At 43.1% G+C, this 12,014-nt stretch overlaps 2 protein-coding genes across 2 annotated transcripts in view; both read right to left on the reverse strand.

Annotated features, from left to right (window-relative positions):
• Positions 1-5,233, reverse strand: part of gpr176 (G protein-coupled receptor 176) — an 8,960-nt gene extending 3,727 nt beyond the window's left edge. The window contains exon 1 of the mRNA XM_062559798.1: positions 4,960-5,233. Coding sequence (XP_062415782.1) covers positions 4,960-5,199 — 240 coding nt within the window. The 5' untranslated portion in view covers positions 5,200-5,233. The remainder of the gene's footprint in view (positions 1-4,959) is intronic.
• Positions 5,234-5,922: 689 nt separating this feature from the next.
• Positions 5,923-10,087, reverse strand: acot20 (acyl-CoA thioesterase 20). The gene is made up of 4 exons (XM_037449721.2): positions 10,008-10,087; positions 8,631-9,108; positions 8,338-8,540; positions 5,923-7,908 (listed from the first exon to the last, which is right to left on the reverse strand). The coding sequence occupies exons 2-4, from the start codon at positions 9,085-9,087 to the stop codon at positions 7,321-7,323; spliced, it is 1,248 nt and encodes a 415-aa protein (XP_037305618.2). The 5' UTR covers positions 9,088-9,108; positions 10,008-10,087; the 3' UTR covers positions 5,923-7,320.
• Between the last annotated feature and the right edge of the window lie 1,927 nt (positions 10,088-12,014).

Below are 12,014 nucleotides of genomic sequence, written 5' to 3' on the forward strand. Positions count from 1 at the left end.
GTGGGGGGGGGGGGAACACCGTTATAATAGAATAACCAGTTTGTCTTCGGATTTCCAAACCTTTGTGTTATAACTTGTTGGTGTTTTCCCTTCGTCTAGTTTTAGGTTTCCTTTTTGGTCACGAAACATTTAGTAAATATCTTATTTATTTAGCAGAGTGATCTGGTGCAACAAACCAGAGGTTATCTTTATCGGTTTATTTAAAATAATACTGCTAATACGTGTATGAATTGATATTTGAGGTATTTAGCTTTTCACTGTGTTGGCACCTTAATTGTATTGCCATCACCTGTCTAACGAAGTATAAGCAACGAAAGGAACCCCTTCCAATTTGGAGGAAAGCCCTAGACTTTTGTGTTAAAATATATATATAAAAGATCTTCCCTGTATCCTCTCGTCATGCCTGTTACGGCTTGTTAAGGTTTCTCTTAGCACGAAATTTTTCTCCCATGGTTCAGAGAGGAAATAATTGGGCTGCCTGGAGACTCTAAATTGCCCATCAGTATCTTCATCTCCTACTCTCTTCCGCTCTCTTTAACTAAAGGTCCCCATCAACTGACCCTGCACCTGTTCGTCGCCACATTCGCTCCCTCTCTGGCCTCCTCTGTTCCATCGGCCCTCACCTCAAACTGAGTCCCTCTCTCACTCTTACACCCCCGAACGCCGCCGCAGAGGCTCTCCTGACAACCCCGTCCTCCTCTCTCCACTCTCTCTGTCCTCTTACGACAGCGAGTGAAATGGGGGAACTGTGGCATTTCTATGTTCACATCCCTCCACAATGTGGAGCAGGGTGACCGTATAGAGGTTGTAAGGTTTTATCAGTCGTACAACTTGCGATGCATTGACCGACAGTGACGCACGGGGCATACATGTAAGCAGCCTCTCCAAATGTAATTACCCACTGAGGGTTAGCTGTGCTCTCATTGTAAGAGATGAGCAAGATGTTCTCTGTGGAGAAAAAAAAAACGTGCTCTTTTAATTATAAAAACCTGTGTTTCGTAACCCTGAGTTGCAACAACAATCACGTGATTACTATAGCTGACTGAGATATGAGAGCTATAAAAGCAAGGTTAGCTATAAAAATCAATTATGGTGGATAAGGTTGTTAAAACATGGCCACGGAGGCGGAAGAAGCTGTTTTTTGAGGGAACATGGTGACTGCGTGTGTCTACCTTTCGAGCAGCACACGAGAGTAGCCTTTCGGGGAATCCCTAATGGGGCGGTAATTAATGCTCAGCCTCTGCATTCTGTGAGGCCGACTCGGAAAATATTCATTTTTTCAATGGCATCGCCACATAAAAGAGGATGTTTAAAGCAAATGTGTTTGTTGTTGGAAAACATTCCTACATCTACACTCTGTATCTGCATTATATATTCTGTGGCTAATGATTAAGCCAATAAAAACCCACGAAAAGCTTTTTCAAAAAGAGCAAGGAGGTAAACATGGGCAACGCCACGCACCATCCAAAGTGAGCCCATTGTGTGTTTGCTGTTGTCTACAGTGTTTGCCACTAATGTTCTCGAAGTAATTTGGGGAGGGAAAGAAATACATAAAAGTTGTCAGCAGTCTGCTGTGGCAAAAATGTCCCCGAGGTTTCCACAATTCACCCTGTGAGTGACATTAATGTGTGTACTACATTTGGAGGCAATCCACCATGTTTCATTGTGTAGGTGAAAAGAAGCGATACCTTTCAGTATTCACATGAGCACAAAGACAGAGGCTCTTAAAAGGTTGCTGGCTCTAAGTGAGGGTCTTGCAATGGTGTGATGTCACACACACCCAGCGGTGGCAATGCCAGTGTAAAACTGTATGTGTAACTGTATGATCACAGTACCAACACAGCTTTTAATTCAGGAAAACATGCATTTTAAATCATTTCCCACTTACTGAAAACACACAAACGGGACCAAAGTGTGTCCATTTTTTTAGATCCTATTTGAGAATTGATTGAATTATATCCTTTAAAGGCATCATGGCATAAAGAATGCCATTTTTGTGTGTGAAAAGTAACAATTAGCTTTTCTGAAAACATCCAGAGAGAATAATGTTATTGCGTGTAGCACTTAATTAAGTCCTGGTTGCAAAGCGGTTCAGGAAATTTAAAATAACTGATGAAATGCATCCTTGTCAGAGTCTTCACACAGACAACATTGGGACTCTTATAATCTATAAAATCCCTTTGTGCCTGACATACTCACTTAGCCGTTGAGAAACACCGTGGCAACCATATTCAATACAGCCATTGAGGAGAAAGAGCCCAGCTCTAAACGCAATTGATTATTTTTCCCCGTTTAACAAATTAAAACTCAAAATGTTTAGTTTGTCTGCTTCAAACACAAGAGAGCAAGTTTTGTCACTCTGATTTGGTTGCAATAAGCTGCTGTCATTGTCTCACCCAGGTATCAAACATAGTTTGATTAGTGCGAAACATCATTAACACTTTTAACACCTTCCATCTCTGTGAAGTTATAATTAATTCAGTTTCAAAAAGAGAGCTTTTTATCAATGGTAACCTTCAGAATAAACAGAGATCCAGATATAAGTCATTCATCACAGGCATGGTAACGCTCGGTCAAATTAGACAGTGCTGACTAATCAGATTTACACTCAGATTTATGCTTTTTGTGTATTTGCTTTCTTTCTGAAAGATAAAGATGATTTATCTTTATGAATGACTTATTTGTGTGGGAGTATTTTAGCCTAAAGCTTAGTATGATGAGTGCAGGCAGGAGGAAACCAGCTAGCCTCGCTCTCCCTAAGGTTCAATGGAATGTAAACCTGCTTGTGTGGAATAATCATAACATCAGAATAAAACCACAAAATGTATTATTGTCAACCGCACAAATCAGCGCTACAATTGAATGATTTGTCAGATTGAGTTCTTATACATGTAGTTATAAGCAACATGAGGCCACATTTTATTTTCACCTCCACAAAGGCCTCAAGGACAGAGATAAAGTACTTATTCATAACCTAAGGTTTATTTTTTATGCTTTTGTATCATGAATCAAACATGTACAAAACACGGGCTGCTTTGTATTCATGCATCATGCATTCTTGGCAGGAAAATGGCTTGAATTATTCAGCTGTCTTGGTGCTACTATTGGGGGCGCTAAAGTTTTCATTATAATTCAAATCAAACATAGGCTTTGACATATGCGAGAAAACACTGAATAAACTATGTCAGCCTCATTCCCGAAATCCTAAAATTTGATTTGGTCATGCTATTGACATTCTGCAGTAGTGTGTTCAAGTACTGTGGGAACTTGTGTCTTTTCAAAGGGTAATGTACCAGATTAGAAAACTGATGCATGTCTTACCTCGTTTTTTTTCAAGCCCGATACAGTACACAACACACGGAGGAACAAGTGGACCCGCTGAGCCGTGCTGTCAAAAGGCCCTCGTGTGCGGCTGTCGTTGCGCTGCCACATTGCACTGCACAGCAGGAGGTGGTACTGAGCCAGGCCTACTTGGTCAGGATGGTTTTGTGCCGTTTTCTCGTCGCTTTCATCGCAGCAAACTTGTTTGTGGAGCCTGCGGCGGTCCGCACTTTTCCAAACAGCGCTACCAATCGTGGCTCTGTGTGTGTTTTTAGCAGCAATGAAACAGGATGTTATGTCCGCATAGAAATAAAAAAAAAAATCTCATTTTAGGCAGGATCGTGTGTTTTGGCGACCGAAGAGATGGAGGAGACTGACTGATCCGTTGGTGCCGCCCATCACTTCACACGACCCCGTTCCTCACTTCCATCATCACCATCGGAAGCCTCTGATTCTACTGGCAGAAGCAGGAATATTTGTACAGGGACCCAGTTAAGATTTAGCCCAAAAGAGTTCTGCAGCGAGATTTTACACATGTCTAGGCAGCTAGACATACATGACTAAAAAATATGCCGAGTCCTGGGACGTCATACACCGTTGTGCCCCATAAGTGCACCCAACAGCGCTGTAGGAGCAGGGCTGCTGACCCAATATTTTGTCAAATCAACAAAGACCTTTTGTGGGATCTTATAACTTGGATGATCCACTCTCTTGCTGGGTAGAAGGAACGAAGCAGTGGAGCATCAGTGGCCCTTTGACACAATTGTTTATTGATCCAAACGTCAAATGGCCCTTTTGTTTGTCTTGAAAGGCCCTTTCGTTTTAAAACGACTTCACGCATTCAAACTAAAAATTGAGTGGAGGACGTGCAGAGTCTAAGCAGGTACAACTCAAAGCATTATCAAAGGTGAATGTTCCTATTAAGTAGAAATAAGGTCACCATGTCCTACATCATGCCAGGAAAAACACTGAATATTAGGTATGACCGACAATTAAAAGTGTTTTATGAGATGGCACGCTGGCTTTTTAGAGGTTTAAGGGGCTGTTGGATTATGATGCTTACAATTCAACAATGTGGATTAGTAACATTATCACTGTGACGTTCTTTGGTAAAACTGCATTGCTAAATGTGATCATTTGCACTTTGATCAAAGGATCAATTGAGAAATGCCGGCGAATTTGAAGAATGGGTACCATTTTTTTTTAATCACTGGCTTCATATTCAGATTTTTTCTTTCATGGTTTTTCCTCGTGGTTTTTAGTGGCTTAAGTCACAGAAGACATGCATTGGACTTTGCAGACAAAGCTGACTGAAATGTATATATATATAATCCAGTTCAGCTGCTCATACAGTGACCAGAAGACACCATACTGCAGCTTCAGATTTAAGTATTTGGGGTATTGATGAAAGGGCAACTTTTGGGTTGGAATAGTTTGGGGTTGCACATTTCTGTAGATTTGTAAGTTGGTCTCCTGAGTGTCCCCACACTTAGGAATCAAACTGTTGATGCTCAAGGGGAAACGTGTACGTTTTCCATCTCTGCAGAATTCTAGGTGTGTTGTTGTTGGGGTTTTTTGGGGGGGGGGGGTGCTTCTTTGTAAAGCATGCACAAACAACACCCGAATTTTCTATGAAGCCGACTTACCGATCAGCGAACCTATGAGGATGAAAACCTGGATGGTGGTGGTGAAGTCCCGGTAGGCTTGCTCCCGGACGAGGCGCTGCTGCTCGTCCAGCTCGGTCCCCTCGTGAGGCGGGCTGCTGTCCCACCACGTCGGCGGCGAGATGGACGCGTTCGGCGGGTCCAGCCAAAGGCGGGCTGCGGTCAAATTGGGTGCACCATCCCCGACCGTCGCAGCCCGACTCCCACTATCCATCTCGGTTCAAACCCCGCGATCCGGACGTCTTGTTTTTTTTTTGTTGGGCGGGGGGGGGGGCGTTTAAGAGAGCTGCGGGGACGTCAGCAGCCACCATTGGAGTGGCATTTCTGAGGGGACGATGGCAGACAAACAACAACAAAATATATGGGGGGGGGGGGGGGGAGCAGGGAAGATGTGAGACGGACACGGGGAGGCGACGCGCGCGGCTGCCAGCAATGAGGTGATGTTTTGTCAGTGCATGTGTCTGACAAATCAGGAGAAAACGTGGTGGGTAATGATCACAGATCAAAGCTCACACACACACACACACACACACACACACGCGGGGACAGAGCACACAAAGCCTATGCCGCATGACCCGTAATTCCCCGATTGCGGATGCAGGGGCAGAAATCAGTCCCCGTGATCCGTGCGCAGTGAGGGGTTTGAGCTGGATGCTGCACCGTGACACCCCGGCGCACCGAAAACCACACCGGGTTGCAAAGTGTCCGTTACAGGAAACGAGAAAGAAAAAAACTCTACTACCAACACCTTTTTTTATAGCAGTCCAGGAAAAAAAAGGGGGGAAGATTGCGGCCGGTACTTGGCGATGCGGCCACTCACTGGGAACCGGTGGACGGTGTGGAGAGAGCCGCGCACCGGGAGGGGAGGAGCCCCCCCTCCCGGTGGAGCACCGAGGAACTCCACGCAATCTCATGAATGAAAAAAAACACAACCGGCAAGGTGGTTCAAAACTTTTTATTTGTGTTTTTCAAAAACGAACCAAAAAAATCATTCATATTTTGAGAAAATGTGAAGTATGAAAGAGAGACCCAGTTAAATCATCATATTATTAAAGGGCTCGGAATACACATTTAATTCATGTGGCGCATTGTCAGCGTGTGTATTGTTAACTCTACAAGGTTGTTTGTTCGAAGATACAGACCAGACATTTTATGGGTTTTGACCTCAAACACAGCCCTGATGTTGTCTCCCTCCGACTGTCCACTCACAGCAACTTGTGACATTCCTCTTGGGATTGCTGGGAATACCCAAAATAGGAGAGGACATTCCCCAGCAAAGCAAAACAGTATTTGATATATTAGGTCAGTAGGTTTTATATATTTATAACGGAGAGTTTACTTTCTGTAAGCTGGCAGAGGCCTCGCGTGGACCCCGTATAGGGAAACACATAAGAAATCCATAACACTTTACAATAAACCTCTCTAGAGCTGGACTGGAATTAGAAAAAAACTCCTCTGAAAATGAAGCAGAGAGATGTAAGAATATCAACTCTTTTTTCATTCATCACAGTAGTAAATCAAATGAAGTATTTTCCTCGGTAGTGTGATTTGGACACAAGTCCTCGATTCTGTAAAGACGGTTTTCATTCATGTAACAGAGACGGTTTGGTCTCCAACTTTAGAATCACACTACCTTCTTTGATGCATGCCTCATTCTGAATAAATCTACATCACAAAGTCAATTTACTTCCCTTTGAAGCAGACTAAAGCCCGCTGTGTACAATTCCAAGGGTTTTAATAAGGGAATAAAACCACCACAACAATGGGACTCCTGTTAATTCAAAATATTTATTTTTTGTTTCCCCATCTTCCACGATGATCCGATGATTCCACAGACCAAACATACATGGCATTATGAGATGGAGACCTTATGATATAAGGCATGCAGGCCACAGACGACTCATTCTAGATCCACATGTTAACTTCGTCATCGAAATAGCTTTTTTGTGCGTTTACTAAACCAACCACAACTAGAGCATTCATACAATAACAAAGAACAAAGATAATTCAAAACAGCAGCGATGCATCCGGGTCGTGGTACTGTGCATTACTCGCTCAGTGCAACAAATGCATCTCTTTTAATTATTGGTGCAGGCTCCAAGTCAACGTATCCGCTGTGATTTTCTTTTTTTGAAATATCTGACTCTTCAGTGCCACGTCTGCCAATCTACGGCGAGTCGGTTTCAGTCCGAGAGGAGCACAAAGCGCCGACATGAGACCACTCGATACCACTTTGAAAACCTCCTCGGTCGAAAATCTACAAGGCAAAGTTGAGTGTCGCTAATGACCCGCCATTCCTGGACGCTTGATGCACTCGATGGGGCGCGACTCGCTATCAAGCGCCCTCACCGTCCAAGTGGCTCTTGAAGAACTCCTGGACTCTTTCCCACAGGTCCAGCTGAGCCTCCGCGTGAGCTTTCGGCTCGCCACCAAACTCCACCTCCGTTCCGACTGCCGCGTGAAACCCAGACGGACAGTGGGGCGTGTGAGGCACTTCCAAAAAGTGGCCGGCCTTGGGGTACGTCACCACCTCAAAGCGCTCCCCGCCGCGACCTCTCAGCGCGGCGGCGGCCCGCTCGGCGAAGAGGACGCTGTTCCAGTTGCGGTCGTCCTCGGAGGCGGCAAACAGGAACCGGCAGCTGGCCCGTTCAATTGGAATCAACGAGGCCCTGTTGCTCTCCGAGTAGGGGTCGGGCAAGGCGTCGCGTACATTCAGAATACCGGAGTCCGTGACCTTGACGTTCTTCATGACAGGTTGAAGCGGCGGCAGAACGGTGTCTCTGTAGTGTAACGGAATCACGACGTTCGCACTGCAGCCGTTGATGCACACGGTCGCCGAGATCCCGCGGAGGAATGAGGACATGGCCAACGCCACCACGCCACTGTGGGAGATCGATATGATGCCAATCCCAGGACCTGTGACCTGTGGGGAGAAAGGTATCGGGTTGATCATTGGGTTTAGAATAGCAAACAATAAGTGCCATAACTTATTCCTCTGCCGATTACGTTCTAAATTTATCAATTAGCTGTGTTAACGGCCCGGAATTTCAACACTGTTGATATTCACATAACATTAACAAATAGTTTAGTATACGAAGCTGGAACGAGTGAATAATTTATACATCTCCGGTCAACTGAGTGATTCTAAAATGGTCTTTGTGTCGTCAGAAAGTAGCCAGTAGATGGCAACCTTGTTACAGTATGTAAAATATGGGTATAAGTATATAATACATGTGTTATTAATTGAATGGGACACATTTTTCAACAAAGCAATATTTGCGCCACAGTGTAAAGATAAAATAGAAATATTCTACATGTGATGATCTTTTCTGTTTTGATCATCAACACTGACCTCAGGCCGTTTCCTCAGAAAGGTTACAGCCTCTTCAAAGTACTCCAGATCCAACTTTTGGGGTTTTTTTGGTAAATCCTTGTAGTCTTTATAGGCCAGCGCCAGGACAACAAAACCTTTGTTAGCCAGGAGGCTGGCCCTGGGCTCAGTTAGACGTCCCCCGAATGTGTACAAATCCACTATCCCTGGGAATGGACCCTTTCCTGAAGAGAAAAAGAGAGGGCGAGGTTAAGAAGAACACTGACATCCCTCCCATCCCATTATCGCTATACGGTCTACAGTGCAAAACCAACCTGGTGGTACGAAGAGGACTCCTCGTATTCTGCCCTCCCGCACGGGCACCCTCCTCATCCCCTCCGTCATGTATCCTCTCTCGTTGGCCTCGGAGGCCAAGACCTCGCCCGTCTCCCCACACAGCGCATCTATCTCCACCACCGTGGGGGTAAGCACATTCTTCTTCAGGAGCTTGCTGTGCGGAGTCTCCGGCGCCATGGCCCAGAACAAGCCCATGGGCTCCACTCCGGTGTAACTTCCTCCCAGAGAGGCTGCGCGGCAGACGTCCACCAGGCCCGCGTCATCTGCTTTGAACAGGGCAGACGCCTTGAACGTCGCCCCTCTGTCGTCCACTAGTCTGGATGTCAATTGAACTCGTCTGTGCGGCGTGAGTCCCTCTACTTTCACCTGCACCGGTTTATCGAAGAGACAGCGAACACCGGGGAGAATTTTAAGGCGCATCTGCGAGGAAGCCATGGCAGCACCTCGTGGTGGGTCCTGTCGAGGAGATCAAGGATTTAAAAGGTTTTCACGTTAAATACGTGCTTCAGCTCTGTCAAATATCATGCCGTTCATTATAAACCTTCTCCATTGAATATCGAAATAGTGCAACTGACAGAATATGCCGTGTGGATTACCACAAATATGAAATTGTCTTCCCATTTTTGTACATTTTCTGAGGTTGCACGGTGATATTCTGTGGATGCAAAGGAAGGATTTCTTTTATACAAGGCTTTTTAAGGCTTCATTTTTAGGGACCCAGAATGTGTATTTATATTTATCTCAGGCAGCTATGCCTGAATTTAAATCCATAGAGCGTCAGTGGATTGCCTCACATGCCACTAACCTTGTTTGACATTTTTCGTATTTTCTATCTATATTAGTTGTTTCGTTTTACGGTCTCTGTACTTCTCTATGAATTAATTAATTTTAAGTTAGAAGTAAAATGCATGTAAACTCAGCAATGAAACCTGATGATAGACAGTCCCGCATTAAGAAATCAGGCTTTAAAATCCCACTGTGAAAGTCACAACGCTGACGTCATGTAAACAATAAATGATGGAGTTGACTATGTGAGGCGTCTTTTCTGCGACACAGTGGTGCCCAACTGGAGGAAAGGTCAAGATCACGTAACTCACTAATATAAAAATGTTTTTTTTTAAAAAGAGCCTTCTCGGAGTAATCAGAAACCAAACACGAAAGCGATGTTTAACGTTAAATCCTCCAGTAGCTCGATGTCGATAGTTAGCGAATAGCTCGACAGCTTTGGCCGTATTAATGTTAGGTTTGTTTTAATTTCTCGCGGTTCTTAAGTAAGCTGTCGATCATTAGCCACAGACTATTGGGTCATATAGTGAATACCAATCGATACACGGAAACGCACAATGTTGACTTACGTGCACTACTAGGAAGCAGTTTTTTTGTTTTTTTTTACAAAGCAAAAATCCAAGGCAACTGGGCGCAACCACTTCTTCAAAAAGGGGTGAACCCGTTTCTGGATCAGGGGGTTTTATCTGTGGAACGTAACCGCCCATGCAAAAGATGTTAAAGTAATTATGTTAACAGCAACAACAACCTAAAAGAGTCTAACCGTGTTTTTTTAATTAATAACTATTTGCAGAAAATGTTTAAACGACTCAGGAACCGATTCGTGTGTTGTAGGGAGATGAAGCAGCCACTAGGTGTCAGCATTGGCCCAGAAAAAAAACACAGCATTAACGGTTAAGACGTCCTTCCGGGATAAGACTAATGTTTAATTACGATCTCCCGATACGATTCACAAGATTCTCGTGCCTACTTACTCAACAGTAAGACGGGTACAGCAGCCCACGTGACATGAAACTATTAACAACACATGTTTCCCCTACGGAATAAATGATCTGATTAGTTGCATCCACCTTTCTGCATATATTTACATATTACTGAACAAAAGGGCTAGACACCTGGGTCTGACTTTTGTTTCCAGAGTGTACCTGTGTGTGTCCTCTCTAATGTTCTTTACAGGACTTGCACAGTTATTTCGCTGGAGTTTAATTACTCATTCGTTGGTAAGTAATTGCCTATGATTCTGGGCTCAGGAAAAGAGAAGAATCCCTTATTTATGGAGGAGAAAGACAAAGGAGGACATTATAAAATAATAAGAGTGGGTTTATTAACAGGTCCGTAACAGAGTTACAAATATCTGACAACAATGTTATTGTTTTAACTAGTAACACTTTATTTTGGACATTGAGGCATCGTTTAACCCAAGAATGCATCTTTACATTTAAAGTAGTGCCCCTGTAGTCATTTCATATGAATTTCCTTAACAACAACCCTTACAAAGGTCATTTTACTGTGGACCTTTGGAATGTTTGCTAAGGGCAATAACATCATAACAACTACAGAGACTGATCAAAAGATAAACATTTGATGGCAAATACAAGACATTTTAAGTAGGAAACACTTTTTAAAAGAAAATGCAAATTGTAAAAACTGTACTAATATCATGACATGAGCCATCAAACTGGACTATTTGCTAAATGATAGGACTGCAGTTTCTCAAATGCCCCTAGTTCCTAAGGTGAAAATCCCTAAAAGTATAAATGAATAATTATTGAATTTTATGGATGAAATCATTGCCACATTCAAGTCAAATTCGTGTTTTGTTTTTCTTACCATCATTTGTCTATACAAACCTAATTTTGACGCCAGAGCGTCCCATGTTTCATGGATGCTGAAAATCAATAACATATTTATTTCCCATAAAGGACCAGGTCATATATGACATAGGACTAAAAATGAGATGGCCTCTTTTAAATTTCCTTTACAGTGACTGAGTAGACAGACAATGTTTTTCAAGGGTATACTATGGTTAGGGGTGTGAGAGATCTAACTTTCTTTCCCCACTTAATGAATAATATTCATTCACAGGAATATCAGGAATCAGGAAACATTTATTGTCATAAACATTTAGATCACTTGTCTATTTATTTGTCATTTCAGTGGGTATTGATGCAGATTATATTGGTGTACTCTCTCCTGCATACACAGCTTAAAAATATAATATATTAAACTTAAAACTAAATATTTGGGCAGAAGATACAGCCATCTGAAAAAGATGTCAGGGATGAAGAAAGTATTGCAATAACATTGACCCTTTTGGAGATGATTTCAGACAAAGAAGATAACAAACTCATCTCATTATTACTTCTGTAGAAACATTATGTATGACGCATGCATCATAATGCATTACATCTTTAGAAACTATGTTTATCGTTGTTCTGATTTTTTTTTTTTTGTATTTTTTCTTTCTTGTGTATCTCTTGATTTCTTTTGTCTCCCTCATCTCCCCACCAAATGCTGTGCTTTTATTTTGAAGTGGTTGTCTTGACAGATTAGGGCCCGCCCTTTTAACGAGGTAG

Source organism: Pungitius pungitius, chromosome 20, assembly GCF_949316345.1.
Source record: "Pungitius pungitius chromosome 20, fPunPun2.1, whole genome shotgun sequence".
NCBI classification, from domain to species: domain Eukaryota; kingdom Metazoa; phylum Chordata; class Actinopteri; order Perciformes; family Gasterosteidae; genus Pungitius; species Pungitius pungitius.